Raw genomic sequence first — 18839 nt, 5'->3', positions numbered from 1 at the left:
GAGTCTATGTGCGCTGGTGAGTTCACTAGTAAAAATGCTGATGATGCTTTTACCTTCTTAGGAGCTATCGCTGAAAAATCCCAACAGTGGGAATCTTGTGTTGAACCCCCTAAAAGACTCTTGGTCAATAGAAGTAGCACCAATGTGGTAGATACAAGTTTTGGTTCAGATGCTAAGTTTGCTGCTTTATCTAGAAGGTTAGAAGCTTTGGAATTGAATCAGTCCTAAAAAGGTCCCTTGTTGAACCTAATAGAGCCTCCAAGTCTCTAGTTGTGGAATAGAGCCCGATAATTCATTTTGGGAAGGTCAGGTTAGTGAAGAACAAGCCCATGCTGTCTATAACAATGCTAGGTTTGAGAACCGTCAGAAGTTTGACCCATACTCAGAAACCTACAACCCTGGTTGGAGAAACCATCCTAATTTCTCTTGGTCTAAGGGCCAGAGTCAAGGCCAGTCTAGCAATTCTCAGCCTCCCCCAGGTTTTGGTTTTAAGAACTTCAGGTCAAACCCAGTTTCAGAACACTTCTGAGAAAAAGATCTCTACCTTAGAGGAACTCTCACTATGTTAGCAAATAACCATGACATGCTATCAAAGAACCACATGAGCTTTCAACAAGAAACTAGGCAAGAATTGAAGAATAATTCCCAGAGTCTTGCCAAATTAGAACTTCAAGTAGGACAAATAGCTAAGTTTATAAGTGAGAGAGAAATGGAAGGTTCCCTAGTCATACTGATCCTAACCCCAAAGGAGAGAAATCGTACAATCATGTGAATGCTGTCACAACCCTAGGAGTGGAAAGAAGTTGACAACAAGGTTTCCATGCCTGATAGTGAACATGCTTAGTTCACCCTGCTGAGCCAGAAAATGAGGAGACTGATAGAGTCTCCAAAGAGACCAATAAGGGTCCTGATGAGCCCGGCTTTGTTCCCAGAGCCCCGTTTCCCCAACTGCTAGTTCCGACTAAGAGGGAGTCCAACTTTAATGATATATTGGAGGTTTTTAAGCAGGTTAATATCAACCTTCCATTATTAGATGCAATTAGGCAGATTCCCTCTTATGCCAAGTTCCTTAAGGACTTGTGTACGCGAAAGCGTAAGCTCAGTGTCCAGAGAAAGCCTTCATAGCTAGTCATGTGAGTTCTATTATTCAGAATACCATACTCCTAAGTATAAAGACCCAGGGTCCCCGACCATTTCTTGCACAATAGGTAAATACCGTGTTGAGAAAGCGTTGCTTGACTTAGGAGCCAGTGTGAACTTAATGCCATACCATGTGTACCTTAAGCTAGGACTTGGTGAGATGAAACCTACCCAGATAACACTTCAGTTAGCTGATAGGTCCGTTAAATTCCTCGTGGTGTGATCGAGGATGTTCTCATAGAGGTTGACAAGTTTATTTATCCAGTGGATTTTATTATCCTAGATACCCAACCTGTCCCTGACCCAGAGAACCAAATACCAGTGATTTTAGGTCGCCCGTTTTTAGCCACGTCTAATGCGATCATAAACTGTCGAAATGGTATTATGAATCTATCTTTTGGTAATATGACTATTGAGTTGAATATTTTTAATGTCAATAAGCTACATTCTGAGCTAGATGACACGTGCATTGAAGAGGTCAACATGATAGGAACCTTAGTTCCGAAGTCTGTACCAAACACCGAATCGGAAGATCCATTAGAGAGTTGTCTAGCCCGTTTTAGCATGGATTTTGACGATGATAGCAACATTGAACAAGTAAATGCTCTGTTGGATTCTATTCCTATGTTAGATACCGATAGATGGAAATCTAGGTTTGAACCATTACTAGCTACCGAATCTACCTTAAGCCCTTATTTCGAAGAGCCTAAAGATCCTCCTAAGTTGGACCCCAATTATGCATTTGTAGGCCCATCTGAGATTTTCCTATAACTTCCATTTGGATAGTGATCATGAGATTAGGCCAGTAACTGTGCTTCAACACAATAAGGAAACTCTAGGGATGACCATAGAGGATATGAAACATATAAGTCCTATAGCTAGTATACCTCAAAAGAATTTAGAGGATGAACCACCTGATTATAACTCAGAGAAAGCAATTGACCTTTTTCAGGAACCGGATGGTCTAGAAATTAGGAATATTGTGACTAGTTTATCTAGAGACACCCAAAACTCTAAGTTTGGGGGTAGTGAACTAGAAGAAGCTCTAGAGTATTTTAAATACTCTCCGGATCCGGAAATTCAAGCCATAGTTAAAGGTCTTACGGAGAATAGTGATTACCCTAAATTTGGGGGTAGAGATTGTCAATTATCCCCAGTAGAAGTCCCTAACTTGGGACTCAAGCCTAGTGCATCTGAGGTATCGCTTGAGTCTATTCAGACTCCACAACCTGATCCGCCTGATACTGTCCAGGAGAAAATCCATATGTTAGAGACCCGTTTTTCGGATGAATCTGTTTGCCGAGACACTCATATGAAGCCCAAGTGGGCACCTCAGATAAATCCAGTTGTCTTGCGAGAAACTTTAGATCAGGTTGTGCTCTATCTGCTCATTTTTCTGATCTTGAGCATTTGTCTCCTATTCGTGGCAGTTCTATTTGGTCTTATGGACCCACAATTGTTTCGACTATTGGTATACGACTTTGGAAGGTGACAATTCTTTTAGAGGTATTTGATGTCTAGCTAATGACTATAAATTTAGCATTTACTGGGAGGCTCCCGCGTTCATGTGATACGGTAATATCCTTCCTTATTTCTTTTCCCCCAGTGGTAATAGTTTCTCCTTGTTCATGCTTTTAATTTCATCTTTAGAACATTGAGGACAATGTTAGATTTAAGTTTGGGGGTATGGGAGAAACTTTTGTGTTGCACTTTTGAAACTTCTAGCGTCACATGGTATCCGGTTAGCTAAGTTTACATACTGTTTCTCACCGAAAAGATAGAAATTGGAATGCTACAGATAACAACTTATTGAGACATTAGAGAAAAAGACATTGAGATCCTTGAAATTCAGGAGAGAACTTGTTCTTTTTAGAGGGTAACCGTGATGGACCTAACCATACATGATGGAAAGGCAAGTAGGTCAGGAAATGCCAGAAAGACAAAGCAACCTCACAATGTAGTCTTAGTTACTGGATTGCGACTCTCTCTCAGTAGAAACTTATCATCATCAACAAGCGGAGCGACATCAAAATCTATGAAGAAAGTGAAGACGTTTTAGGTTTAGAAGCAACAAGAAAAGAATAATTCAAAAATCAAAGTTGAAGTTATAAGAGCAAATGATATAAGTTGTTAGAATCCATGATACCAAGACATCACAAGTTGCGAAGATCCAAGTTTTGAAAGTCCTTCTCTCATGGCCATGTAAATTTTTGTCTTGTAATTTTTTCTATTAAAAAAAATGAAAAAAAAAAAAAAAAAAAAAAAAAAAAAAATATGAAACATCATTACGTTCTTTTTGTTCAATAAGGCCATAGGGAAGAAGAAATTTATAAGTCAAGCAAGAAATCGAAGAGAAGAGTTAATTGTCAAGGTTCTATGAGGTTCGATAGTTTATCATCAACAGTTGAAGACCGAAGAAGACGTTGTTTCTACTGGCACTGAGAGAGTCGAAGAAAGATGCATTTGGTTGCTTTGTTAGTCTGCTTTCAATCTGGCACAAGATCTTTCTAGCACTGGTTTAACTCATCACACGTAATTAGTCCAGCTGTGTAACAGATGTCCCTCTCATTTTTATCTCTCTCCTAATCTTATCCAGCTGTAAAGCAGCGGACGCATCTTACAATGTTTATCTAGCTGTATAGCGGATATCTCTTTATCTAGCAGTCATGCAGATGTGTCTCCCCTTTTCTTCAGTCAGCTTTAGAGCTGACACCTTTAATTTCTATGGCATTCTACTTACTTGGAGATAGGTTGAGAATATGTATGTTCTCATAGCTCTTTGGATACTTGTGACCAATTAGGAGTACAGGTTTTGTGGGTATATCTCTGGCAAGCCCTCCCGAGACTATAACTCGGCCACTAGGACCACCTAGGGGTTTAAAGGCTTATTGCATACGCTAAATGCAATCGACGATGCCTGCGACAGTGAGTTAGGATTTTGTTTTGTAGTTTTGATTTGCTCGAGGACTAGCAAATAATAAGTTTGGGGGTATTTGATAGACGCATTTATGTGTCTAATATAGCTCATTTGTATATATTGTTGGTGCTCGATATCGTACTTATTTGGTTATTTTATTTATTTGTAGGTGTTTTTGGAAGAATAAGGCTTTGTGGCGAAATTGGCTAAAAATGCGGCATTTGGACCTCCGTTGATAACTACCAGAAGCACCCCGGAAGTATGTTGGAGACACCCAGAAGTACCCCAGAGGAACCCCGGAAAAGTCCGGAAAACATCCAAGAAAAATTACTAAAGGCACCCAAGATTTGGTTATTTCCACCCCAAGAATTTTATTTCAACCCCACTTGCTATTCGCACCCCATCAGAGGATAGGGGGCATTCCTTCTCAAAATTCAAAAATGGGTTTTTGGCGGGAAGACTTGTTACAGCACTGGCAAATTTGGTGATCAAATTTTGGACGTGATTTTTGGAGATTCAATTGCTGTATTTGCTACTAATGGGCTGTAATTGAGTAAACAAGTCTGTTACGATCGATTGGACCCAACCAATTGGGCTGGAATGACCGGGAGAATGGATCAAAGTCCAACCAGGACACGTACTCTCTGTTTAACTTTCAAAGCTATTTTCAAGAGATTCTGGGAGAGTTTTGCGCTGAAGTAAACTATACTTGGTCCTGTTCAAGTCTTGATAAGAGTTTGGTAGAAAATTTATAGCTAACAAACGCGTACAGGGAGATCACAAGAGAGATATTTTCTCAACAGCGCAGAGAAGAGAGAAGAAAGAAGAAGTCGGATTCACTCGAGATTTTTGGGGTTTGATAGCTATATAAGTGTTGGTTCGAGTCATAAGAAGGGTTAGAAACCCTTTGGAGAGAATTGGGAGTAGAGGAGAGCCGAGGAGAAGCGATTACAGAGAGTTAGAGTGCTGCTGCTGCTGTTCGAGGAGGAAGAAGAGGAAGAACAGACCTGCTAAGACAGTCGTTCTTCAACAGTCTTAAAACCAGAAACTAGTGTCGTAGTTCAACAGGGCTAGATATGTATCGTTTATAAACGACAATACTCATCTTTGTAACAGTGACGCTGTAACGTTTATACAGCGTTGCAAACTTCTCTCTATCACCATATTCATCAATAAAAACACCTATTAAGTCATGAACACATCTTTTGATTATGTTTTTGGGATGAGGAGCTAAACCCATTAGCCGAGACGAAGGAGGAAGCCATTGGCACAAAATTTATTGGTATAATTCTAATTTTTATATTTATTTGCAATATTATTATTTGATTATTTGCACGAATTAAAATTGAATTAATAGTTTTTATTGAGTAATTGTGAATTGACTTGATGAAGCATGCTGCGTTTTAGTAACTTTTGATGTTTTATACTTTTTAATTACAATTATTACTTCAAAAACTTATTTGAGGCAAATATTAGAATTGATTTTAAAGATAAAATTGCATAAGAACTATTTAGAGTTTATTATTAAAATGGTCATTGGTGGAATCCTAGTCTTGGTGTTTTTCTATAAATTTGAATTATTTTGTTTATTTTCCTTTTAAATTAAATCTAAAAAAGAAATTGTTTTCTTCACAAGTCCTAAAGAACCTTTTTATCACTACAACTACAATCACTATTTAAAAACCATCAGTATACACACATACGGTTTGGTTTCCTAGCGTAGAGTAACTTACGGTGTGGAGTTCATAAATTCCACACCGAACTGTTTCTGACTACGGTGTGGAACATACCATATCCAAACCGTATATACTTAGTCTACGGTTTCGTCGATAAAAAATTCCCCACCGTAGGAGGGCTTGCTGTTTGGATTTGGGGTTTTTGAAATTAAAAAAATTCTTGGTTATCTATAATTGGAGGATTGTTCTCTGATTTGGGATGAGGATTCATCCGCTTCATTAATTTGGGATGAGGATTCATCCACTTCATTGATCTTGTTAGAATTACTCACTTTAGCCGATAAAACCCAAATTTTTAGGTTTTTCTCAAATATCTCCTCACTTGTTCTTCTTCTACTTTACTCCCAAAAAAAAAAAAATTGATTTTCATCTTCAAAGTCTAATCCTGTCACAGATCCAACTTAGTTTAGATAATCAAATTTTTAAAAAGGGCATTTTAGATATTAACAAAAATGATAGAATAAGGGGTTGTAGAGATTACTATTTAATGATCCGTTTTTGTCATTTTGTGAGACCTCAAAACCTTTTGGTTGGAGCCCCTTTAATAGGTTTCTTTATTTATTCATGGTTTTGGGCAACATGCATTTTATGCTAGCATGAGGGCATCATCGGTATGTTGTTGATTGTTGTTGATATAGTTTGCAGTATTTAGGGCCCATTTTCATTGTTTCTTTTTGGGCCCAATAGTGCACGTGATCAGCTGCCTAATTAGTCCGTCACTTAACTTATTGAGTTATTTGCTGATTTATTTCTAAAGTAGCCACTGAAACGCCTGATAAAATCACTATGGTTAGCTACCACTGTCAATAGCAGTTGGTGACAAAAGGGGTAATAAAGGTTTTAATCAGGGAGTTTTGTGTACAAAATTGCATGGATAATCTTTAAGAGAGCTAGTCGGAAAGTGAGGATTGGGGCATGCACCTGCGCAAATAGATTATTAATGTGTTTTTATTTGGCTTCGCCCTGGTCAGATATTAAAGCGATCAACTTGTTGATATCGAGAAGTCACTTAACTTATTGAGTTATTTGCTGATTTATTTCTAAAGTAGCCACTGAAACGCCTGATAAAATCACTATGGTTAGCTACCACTGTCAATAGCAGTTGGTGACAAAAGGGGTAATAAAGGTTTTAATCAGGGAGTTTTGTGTACAAAATTGCATGGATAATCTTTAAGAGAGCTAGTCGGAAAGTGAGGAGTGGGGCATGCACCTGCGCAAATAGATTATTAATGTGTTTTTATTTGGCTTCGCCCTTGTTGATATTAAAGCGATCAACTTATTAATGTGTTGTTTATTTGGCTTCGCCTGAATACTTTCCAACTTTTTTTCTCATTTGAGCTGCAAAATTACTTGAACATAATTTGCCTGCACATCTCTATACAAACTTGAAACTATTGCAAACCTTTTTACTTGACACGGTTGTCGTTGAAACTTTTCAAAAGACAAAAATTTTAACAATTGAGTCAGCTTCACTAAAGCCTAAATAGGGATAAAAGTAAAACCAGTATCCCTGCACAATAACAGAATTGCTAATAATAGCAAATATTATCCCAACCATATGGAGTCTCTCATTCAATGAAACCAACCAGCTTTCAAAACTCTAAAGACAAAAAAGAAAATGGAAAACGTATAACATAAGAAAAACCAAACTAAAAATTCAACCCAATCAGATTCATGAACAACCAACATTGGCATCATCATCATCATTATCAGTAATCCATCCTTCGTCATCACAACCAACAATCAGAAGGAAAACAAAAATCTAGCTAGGATTTAAAAAGACAGAAATTCTAATGTCAATTTGGAACCTTTCATTTAATAGCTGTTCTTGTTGAGACTCCAGAGGCCAGATTTAACCAACTAATCCGTTCCACGGGACTTTACAGTGGCTGCCAGCTTTATAGCCTTCCAAGTCAACAAAGGGCTTAACAAGTTAAAGAAATGAAATTTTTACTGACCTTAGGCTCAATTTAGTTCCTTTTCTTTTTTGGCTAATCTTTTCTTCAAGTTCCAATGCAAGTTTGTACAACCTTCCTATTTGATTAACCCTTTTAAACAAACCTTTAGCTAGTTCCTGAAATGATATTTGAACCATTGATTGTTTGAAATATTTGAACCCATTTGCATGTTTTACCATACGAGAATAACAGTGAATAACAATGAACAAAGTCAGTAGTCAGTCAAGTCCTAACTTGTACAACTTCCACATCCAGCAATCTTTACACCGTACTAAAAATCTACTAGTAATTTTTTTTCTGATTAAGAATTTCCCAAAGTTAGACAGCAATTAAGAAAATATATTAAACAAAGAATCACACGTGATGGCCACTGAAAATGGGATTGAATTCCAAGGGCACGCCTATATAGTCTTTCAAAAAGAATAACAGACAAAGAACAGAAAGACAGTTTTTGATCAGTTTACTGTCTGAATCTAATTCACAACCCCTAAGAGAATGTCTTCAACATTTGCACAAAGTTTTCATCATTAATCATATTTAAATATTACACATTTTACGATCTGAAAGTTAAGCATTAAAACTAACTTTTAAGCAAAAAAAAAAAGAAAAAAGAAACTACGTGGTAATAAAACATCGATCAGTATCAATTATCAGAAAACAGACGTATACTAATACTACACTGATATCTGATACGGTGAACCATGTGGTGGCACAACTTTGTATCCCTAAATTTGTACTTGTTAAATCTTTGGGGTAGTAGTGGGAGGGTGTTCTCATGAAGTGATGATGATTAAGTACTATGAAAATGAGTAAGCTTTATAAACCCCAAATCAGTAAAAAGATGTAATGATGATAAAGATCAAAACATTTTTGGATCTTGGATGCTAATGATAATTGCATTAGTGGGTTTCTTTTGTTGTCAGTGAAAATGATCATTCTTTTTGGGGTATTGGATGTTTTTTTCTTAGTGTTTTGCAAATGGAAAATAGTTCTGCATGGGAAAATTCTGGTTATCTTGTAGTGGTGAAGAATTGTTATTTCCTCCACCTAAAGTTTCCAAAGCTTTAACTTGATCTCTTAAGAACTTGAGATAATTAGCAGCTTCATCTAGCATGGATGCAGTATCCATCTTACTACCACCAGGGACTAGTTTTTGCAAAACCCTGATTCTATCACTTATTCTTTCTCTCCTTTGTCTGGCAGCTACAGTTTGTGGATCACTTGATATCTTGACATTCTTTCTTTTAGGTTTGTCCACCAATTCTAAACCCAAATTTACTGGCCTGAATGCTGCAGCTCTATAAATCATTTCCTTCATATATGCAATAGCTTCCATATCTGGTTCATCGAATGAAGGTAAAGAAGCATCGTCGGGCTGGTTTTGAAAGTTGATGTTCGAAGTCTTTTCAGATCTCGGCTTCTTTGTCTTTGGTTGGTTGTCAGTAATGAGCCTAAAACCACCTTGAGTAGTCGCTGAATCAGAATGAACAAGCTCAAAAGAATGAGAGTTGTTGTTCATACTCACTTGTTGTTGTTGTTGCTCCCTTCTTGAACTCTTAGAAGAATTAGGCCTAGTGTCCAAGGATGGCCGGACGGCATTATTATTAGTAGTCGCAGTACATGGAATTGAAGAAGCTTGAGAAACTGCTTGATCACAGTTATTGTATTCTTTAGACCCATTACTGTTTTCTGACTCTCCTGATGACACATGGTTCCATAAATTATTATTGCAATCAGCAGAAAAGATTAATGAAATACCATCATTTTCCACTGAGGCACTGGTGTTGCTATTTGTTGTTGTTGACAGTAAACAGTCCAGAGACTCAACTGATTCAACCGTCGAGAATCCAGCTTCATGTTTTGCTGAACCGCAACCGCCGCCATTGCCAACTTGTAGTCGGTCATGTGCTGATGATGAACCATAATCTTCCATAAGAGCAGTCAATGGGTTCATGACATTAGGTTTGTTGATCATTCGAGAAGAAGTACTCGTAAATAATTGACTGACCAAACTTTCCCCTGATTCTGCAAGAACCATGTCAGCTGGTTCTAATCTTTTGGCATCTTCCTTCTGGATTTGATTCGAATGAGAAACGACGTTTATATTATTCCAATTCGAACGATTAGCATTGCATGTCTTAACTCCTTGGAATATTGGACTTAAAGCCAAAAAATCTTCAGCAAGATCAGCCATCTTCCCACCAGTATTGGTATAATATTCAGAAGCTGCAAAGCTTTCTCCGACTTCGTGACGGTGAATGTCGTTGTTGCTCCATAAGCTTGGATGAACATTCGGTGACATTCTGCCAAACATATGTATATCCCAACCCAAGCTATCCATTTCAATCTATATATAACTATACCTGAAAAACCAGTGGAGAGAACAATTAATTCAACATTAGTACTAGGAAAATCAGAAAACGTCGAAAAGAAAACCAAACAAAAATTAACAATAAGAGATCAGAATTTTTTCCTGTAAAATGCGGATTAGTAAAATTAAGCACTGGCTTACCTTGTCGATTTCGGATTCAGGAGGAGAGGTATAAACGACGACTACGTCGGAGAATCTGACGAATGAGCTAAAACCGAATCGTACTATCTAAAGCTTCAAATAACATAACATGACCTCATGTAACAGAATCAAAGCTGGAATATCTCCTTAGTCTTTATAATTTTATATCTCCTTTTGATGTTGTTTCGTAATAACTGTCATCACAAGCAAAAGAAAGTCATCGATAACGTCAGTTAAGCAACCAATTCGCATCTAGCTAGCTACAACTACAAAGTATATTCAATCTTGAACAACAATTTCATAAAACAAAGATATCATGTTGAACTGTACAATAGTACAAAGATGACCAAAGAAAGAATGTGATCCAAGGTAACTTCCAAATCCCCTAAAACACTCAATCGAAATGAACAAACAAAAAAAGAACCTAAAAAAACAAGTAGGAATCATGTAAAACAGATCAAAGCACGCTAAATCAAAAGTTAACTTCTTGTAACACCCCTGATACAGCAGTGGAAGGCAGGTTTCTTACCTTATAGCGACAAGAGAGAGGCAGCTAGCAAAAGAAAGATGCAAAATAATGGAGAGAAAGGCAATATTCTTGTGTCGTGGAAGTATATGTACTTGAAGATTTGGTTTATATTCTAAGTATGGCTACTAGGATGAACAATATATAGGGTAGTGATCTTATTATGAAACTTTTAGCTAGTACTCAAATACATGTCATAAAATATGAGGAAAAAATTGAGTGTGATTCAGTCAGTAATAAAATATAATTGTAACAGTTTTTAAGGATCTCAGTTCTTGAGATGTAAAGAGCAGGCTTTTTGAGTCACATTGGTAGAGGTGTAAAAAAAATAGGGTAGTAGTTTTTAGTTCTTTGGAAGATAGGATCCCATTGGGTAGTTTTTAGGTGTTTCTATTTGAATGTGATTCCAATTCAATGGGCTCTCCTTAATTGATGAAAATAAGATCAGAAACTGACTGAACTCAAACTGAGCACTCCACTATTCTGTTCTTGATGAAAAACTTTGATTTTGATGATATCATTTAGTTTATTTTAATTGATATAACATTGGTAGTATAAGAAGAGCACTGTCATGTCCCTAATTCTAGCTTCACTTGAGTCACTTCCCTTTGTCTCTCTAGCAAATAGATGAATTTAGGGTGTACAGATATAGTAATACTGTAAGGTCATGAAAACTAGTAGTAGTATATTCTAAAGACAATTTTAAAACGGGAGTACACTGACAGAATTGGGGTTGCCAGAAGCTGGAAACAAGGAGGGAGAGAGAGATAGAGAGAGTCTAGCTGGTATAGAGAGAGACGTATTGCATTTGCACGCAAGGTTTCTAGCTGCTCTCTTGAACAGTATGCTGGTTGTACTTTGCCATGTATGTATTCAACTTAAACTTGTTGATCTTTCTAATTAGTACATATATTCTAGTATTAACTTAGATATGCTAATCTCGTATTAGTTCATAATCTTTTTAGTCAGAGAAATTTAGTCAGTCTTATACCTAGTTAGTAAGTTCGCGAATGATTCGCGAATCATTCGCGAATTTTTTCGTATCACGAATTTTACCGTCTTATTCGCGTACGTTTGCAACTCCGAACCCAAATCGCGTATTATGTGGCATTCCCGGATTATTCGCGAATCGTTCACGAATTTTACGTATCCCGAATGATACGTCCGCTTAATTCGCCATAAATTCTTTAGCTTTTACTTTTCAAAGACTCCACTTTTTGGGCTTTACTGCCTCCCGAACATACACGACCGAATATTAGACGTGTTGTAATTTTTATGAAACAAAAACGACTGAAGAGATTTGAAGGTGAAGGTGAGAGAGATCTCAAACTCACTAACCAAGCATCTAAACCACCATACGACGTCCTTTTGGATAACTAATGTTGTATATATTATTAATATCATCATATTGAGTTTATTTTTCCTTAAATAACTCACACATATGCATAAAAATTGGTCTATGACCTTATAAATACAAATTATTTGTTATATATAGATACCGAATTTTCAGAGCCGAACTCACATTTATAAATCGAATTATACACGTACGTATACCGTTCCGAATTAATGACGAATCACGTCCCGTTGACCGAATTTTGGACCGAATCTGAATTTTACAAAACCGTACAATACTCGTACGTTTGCCGTTCCGTACGTTTGCCGAATCCCGAATTGCTAACTAGGGTCTTATAGAGAGGGTTGTTATGCATAGCACGTGCATTTCTAACTCATTTAAGCAAATGTCATTAGCTTTGGCCTTTGGTAAACAATACAGTTTTTAAATCTGAAATGCAGAAGTAAAACACAAGGCCGTTATAATTTCACGGAGGTTCCTGAAGGACGGTTTTTGGTTGCTGCTATTAACATTGCGAAATTTGCTAAAGCATTGGTAAAAATATAATACAGCTAGTAAGTTTGTGGTTTCATAATAAACATTGAAAAATGGAGTGCCTATAAACATAATCCGAAAGACCGATCGAGAAAATAAAACATAATCTGAAATATATGCATATTTTTTGACCTTTGATATTTCGATCTGATGAAGAATTTGGTGCCGAATTTTTTTAAACCTAAATTCGGTTATTGAGTATGGCAGTTTTTGATTTTTTTGATCTGTTGGTTGTCATGTATAATTAATGCAAGTATTTTCCTCTTTTCTCCATTCTGCAAGGTAATTCACCTACGAGTGTCACAACTGATATTTTTTGTAACTCACGTTGACAACTAAAATATTCGAGGCAACCGGCAAACTTCTTTAAACCATTTAAGGGGTAAAATACTTTTTGACCTAACTGTGAGATTTTTTTCTGTTAATGTTAATTGGGATTAAATTTGTTAATGAAGCTTTTCAACTGAAGTGACAAAATAAAATAATGGCATGCAAGTGGGTGGTGGAGGACGTCCTTTCAGTTAGAGAGAGGAGGAGATGATGAAGCATGAGAACTCAATATTGTCTTCTTCTACCCTTTCTTCCCGCGATATGATGCTATTTGTCTGCTTCTCTCCTCCTCCTCATGTCACCCACAACCACAAGCTTTCCTCCAACAACAACCTTCTCCCACATATAAGGTTACTCACAAGCCTAATAAAAATTCAACCGCCCTAAGTCATAAATGGGTTGCGTTGTAGTTGTTTCAGTAGTTGGAATTTGCCTAGAAAAGACACATACATGTTCTAGGCCATTTTAGAAAATCACGTGTTAGTAGTAAGTTGATGGTCATGAACTTATGATGACTAAATTTATTTATTTCTTACATAAATTAGATGAATCGACCCAACGCTGTCCATATTTGATAGTTCCCAATGGTTAGATGTGATTTTGCTAGATCATAAAATGCTCAGACAATGCTCAAGCAATAACAAACCAATTAAAAAAATCCAGTCAACTATCAACATTTTTTATTGAACTAAATAGAGTTCAAATTTGATAGCCCAAAAACACTTGGACAGAGATACATAGTCATTAAACCTAGCGGAACTAGAAATTAGAATTGAACGTCGGGAGAAAAATAAAGGAAATGCTTTGAAAGTCAATTCATAAGTGAGGCGATTGCCCTCCATTTATCCCAACCTAGCTGACTAGCTAGCTCTGCCCCTATGACAAACTTGGTATCCTGGTCGAACCTTGTTAGGTGCCAAACAACAAATGGCCCCTAATCTAATTAAGCAACATTTTCTATGCCCCACATGTATTTTTGGCTCTGGTAGATAAGAAGTTGAGCATAATGGTTACTGCACTATCCCCAAAGCTGATGAAGAATTAATATCTTTACGGCTTTGGATCTGCATGTTATGGAAGTTTTCGTATAAGAAAAAACTAAGGCTCTCTACCTCAACGGGATTAGATCGTTTTCCACTAACAAAACAAACTCATCCAGCCAGGGGGGCAGAGGCGCAGAGCTGCAACCACTCAAGGCGGAACCAGCTCATGGTAAGGGTTGGCAGTTCGCAGTTGCACACTCCGCTAGTCTGTCTCCCAAGCCTAATAAATTCAAAATTTTAGACTCCGAAGTTCATCCATGCCACCGCTTGCATTTTTTTATGCCATCACCTTCATTTCAGGCTTCGCCACTGCCGTCAGCCATACAACAGGATTATAGGAAGCATACGATGCTTGAGTCAATATCCTCGAAGGACAAAATGTCGTAACCTAGAAATGTTTGTATACATTCACGGGTCATTGTCAGTTCATATATAGACAATACAACTAGTTCATTTGGTTTTTATAAACAAAATCTTTGTCTTTTTGATTGTCTTTTGTTGATGAACTACACAATGAAGAGCTTAAATTTGGATCCCAATTTAGACAAACAAAATACAGATTGAAGAGCTAAATTTGGATCTGCGAGATCTAATTGCAAACTTTGTCTTCTAATTTGTATTTTTTTGATGAATCTCCTTAAAATTTGTTTTGGGTTTGTAGAATTCTGTGCTGCTTGCAAAAGGCTCCATTTGTATACTTCCTTGATCCCTATTTTTGCATCAACCGATACAAAAAGTCATTAGGGGAGATTCATGTTTGTTTGACTATTTATGGATTTTCAAGAAATTCTCTTTGTTCTTTTTTGATAATGTCGTACAAAGGGATTAGCTGTAATGAATCCATATAACTTGGGTTCAGCAGTGGCGATTAACGAATCATATTGCATTTGTCTCGAGCTTGTTGTTCCAATTTGGCTCGAGCGCTGGAGTCGTGGCACAGGGGCTGGTTATTTTCATCAAGGTCAAAATGAATTTGAGTAAAAGCTCTTGGGCACCACAAGTTGTTAAGAATTTGTGGTCAATTGCACATTTGAGATGAATTAAGTTGGAGGTTGCTCGCCAGGATTACATTAAGGTAAATCTAATCAGCCACGGTGATCTAAAATTTATTTCATAACTCAAAATAATTCCAACCGAAAATCAACCAGTAATGTGGTCCAAAGTGCGCCTTAAACAGAGTTTTCTAAAGGATCCAAAATTTACATCTTTGACCAAAATTTACCATGTAAACTAACATCGACATCATCTGTATTGATATATGCCCTCGTGATCTAAAATCTGCGACATGGCTCAAAGGATGTAAAAAGAATTGGTGACGAGAGTAGAAAGAAATCTCAGTAGTTTCGCAAAATTGTCTAGTTCTGTAAAATAATATTAGAAGAACAAATTTCTAAGAAATACCCGAATTAGTTTCTTAATTTTATTTGAAGAAATTAAATAAGCTTAAATGCATTTTTTTTTGGAACATTATTTAAATACTTCTCAAAATCCGCCCCTTAAAATATACCCCTATTCAATTTTTAAAAATACCCCTATCTTCTGAAAAGTGGAAACAAGTAGCACAAATTTCTTTGGGAAGTGGATGCAACTTCATATAAGTTGCTTCCAAAGAGTGGAAACAACATGTTCAAGTTGACTCCAAAAAAATTATCTTTACCCCTCAGGAGTGCAAGGTCAACAAAAATGGAAGGTATTTATAATATTCCCACCTTTTTTAATAGGAAAAGAAAATCTATTAAATCATTAATTGGCAACAATCAGTTTCTTTCTTACAAGAGTTGACAAGCACAGGTGGGAATAAGGACCCCAGAAAATAAAAACGGTACTAACTCTAGCTTCCTTCGTTGGATTATTGGCTACATTATTTTTTACTAGGAACATGAACACAACACAAATCATTAAAACCATTTAAAAGTTTCCTGCAATGTAATATGATTGAATTATCCAGTCATTTCATATCATTAGAATTATGGATCTAACTACATTAAGACAGTCGCTTTCAAGTTGTAACTTCTGGATATTACTTCAGCTGCTGGCCCACTTTGTCGTCTCTAACGCCGTTAGAGTCTCAGCATGCTCCTCCTCTTCATCTATCACAGGGATACACTATGTTCCATGGAATCTTCATGCATCATCAATCATGATAAACCCTAAGCCCATAGATTTATCAGCCTTTAAAAAAGAAGCATCAAAATTGATTTTATGAAAGTCAGTGGGTAAAGAAACCCATCTAACTGGTTCCTTAATCCTAACAGGATTCGAACCAACAACATTTTTCTTATTAACATGCTCCTTCCACTCAATAATTCCTTGTTTCACTGCCCTCACAATGGGATCAACCTACAACTGTACATTGTCAAAAACACAAGCACGTCTAGCCTTCCAGAGATTTCATATAGTGAACCTGCAAAGACAATTAAGTCATTATGTGTGTTGTTAACAAAAAACCAAGTCAACAGCCATTGCTTAAGAGTCTTTCCATTCAATATGCTAACTAAAATTGGTTTTAAGAGCAAGAAAAATCTGCCTAGAAACATGACACCCAAGAAACAAATGATCAATTTATTCCACATCAGAGTTGCATAAAGGACATAAATATCTAATGTTATGAGCATTCCTAGAAAACCTTTCATTGACAAGAAGACAATGATGAATGCATTTACAAAGAAAGTACAAAATCTTTGGAGGTATATTTGTTTTCCAGAACCTAATCCATGGAAAGTTTAATTTAGCTGCATAGTGTCTGCATTATAGCCTGCACTACTGACAGTCATATAAGTTGTTTTCAAAGTAAAAATCCCATTATGAGATGGTGTCTGACGCATCCTGTCAGTACCAATAATAGGAATTCTCACATTACATATGGCAGAAACAGTAACAATATAATTATCAAAAAGAGCATGTATAAGTTCAACATACCGTACCTTTGAATCATCTAACATAAGATGGTTAACAGTCTTAAGATAATTAGATGTAAACCTATACGAAACTTGTTAGAGCACTGCTCGGTCGAACTCGGAAACGTTGCGATCTCAAGCTTTTTGTCAAGTTTAGTTGCCAAAACTAAAAGTTTTAATTTCTTGTATACTTATAGCTGATTATCGGATTAGGATTGAAAGTGTAGTTGAGCATTAGACTTCACGGCGTTCATCGATTGAAGACAAAGAACTACTAAAGGGAGCTTGTGAAATTTCATAAACAAAAGGTATGTGGAGATTTGAACTCGTCTATCACTCAAAAGTCTATCTACTCTATCTCCTATTTGGAAAAAAAAGTCGTATAGATATATAGACTTCGATTATACACATTTGATATTTCGAGCTGAGTTTAACTCGCTTACATATTTTCCGAAATATAGGTTGGTAAGCTTTCTCTTTAACCAATTTCATCTTATATTCTTAACGAAAGTCAAAATATGATCATGTGAAAATCGCCTTGTAACATCTTACATGATTTGTGTGAGACAGCCATTTGATGTAGACTCAGAATTTTTCGTATTGATCATTCAATCACTTGAAAATTGCTTCGAAGCTAGTTTGTGTGAGACAAATATTGTCATCTTCCAAGAATGTTTAAATTTTTGAAATGTGAGTTTATAACAAATAACCATTATTGGATATAACACAGTATGCGTACTTGTATGCTAACTGTTGCAAGTTATTCCAAGTCCGGGAACCATAGTATGCATACCCGTATAAGTACTGGTTGGTTAATGAAATTTCGGGAACTTAGTATGCATACCGGTATGCATACTGGCGTGAACTTCAAGTTCCGTAAATTCAACTAAGTTTGGAAGGTATGCGTACCCGTTCGCATACTGAAGAACCCAAACTTGGTCCGGCCACTTAGGTATGCATACCCGTTTGCATACTTGAGTAGGTTATGTTCTAAAATCGGTTTGTTCGTGAACTAATACATTTATTTAATAAGGAATGCAATCGTTTGCAAACCGTGGCTATAATGTTCATGAACTGATTCGAGTGAATCAAAATCGATTTTGCTTCAAGTGTGTCTTGTATACTTCTATGGGAATATAAACAATTGAACAATTATAGAACTAGTTTCATTTGAGTCATTTGAACTAGTTATGGTTAAGATGAATATGGTTGATATGAAAGTGTTCATATGGCTAACTTCGGTTAACTATTGTTGAGCCAACAAGGTGTACACGTTTAGGTACAGTTACTCATATCTAAATGAAGTCACTTTCCATTTTTGTGTAACAATCTAAGTTCGATCTAACAGTTAAAAGATATTAGCTTGAGTCTAATCAGGTTTTCATCTTATGGTGAATATTGAATGCTTTGTTACCAAGTTAACATTGATTGCAAACCCTTATTTGAAGACTATATAAGGGATAACTCTAGAAACTTGGAAACCTAATCCTCACACCTCCTATGTGATACTAGTTGCGACTAGAGTCGATTCTCCTTTAACCTTAGGTTTTTCCAAAACCCAGTAGGTTAGCGACTTAAAGACTTCATTGGGATAATGAAGCCAGACCCAACTATTTCTCTGTAGTTGCGTGTTCTGATCTTCCTGTTTTCTATCGGGATTGAATACTATCTTCTCTAAGATTTACTCGAGATTTAATCTCCGATAGGAAAGATAAAAAGTAGTCACAAACATCTTCGTCTCATCGTTTGTGATTCCACAATATCTTGTTTCGCTACCATACGATTAAGATTATTGAGAGGTGATTTATATTTCTAGGTTGTTCGTCGGGAATATATGTCCGGTATATCAATTGGTTCTTGTTCACCTTGATTTATCAAAAGACGGAACAAAA

The 18839-nt window shown here is 36.5% G+C and overlaps 1 protein-coding gene across 1 annotated transcript; it reads right to left on the bottom strand.

Moving 5' to 3' along the window:
- Positions 1-8589: 8589 nt before the first annotated feature.
- On the bottom strand, positions 8590-10092 carry LOC113316402 (transcription factor bHLH87-like). The gene has a single exon (XM_026564588.1). It carries the CDS (start codon positions 10090-10092, stop codon positions 8716-8718), a length of 1377 nt encoding a protein of 458 aa, XP_026420373.1. The 3' UTR covers positions 8590-8715.
- Between the last annotated feature and the right edge of the window lie 8747 nt (positions 10093-18839).

Source organism: Papaver somniferum, chromosome 10, assembly GCF_003573695.1.
Source record: "Papaver somniferum cultivar HN1 chromosome 10, ASM357369v1, whole genome shotgun sequence".
NCBI classification, from domain to species: domain Eukaryota; kingdom Viridiplantae; phylum Streptophyta; class Magnoliopsida; order Ranunculales; family Papaveraceae; genus Papaver; species Papaver somniferum.
This window is presented reverse-complemented; position numbering and strand designations above follow the sequence as displayed.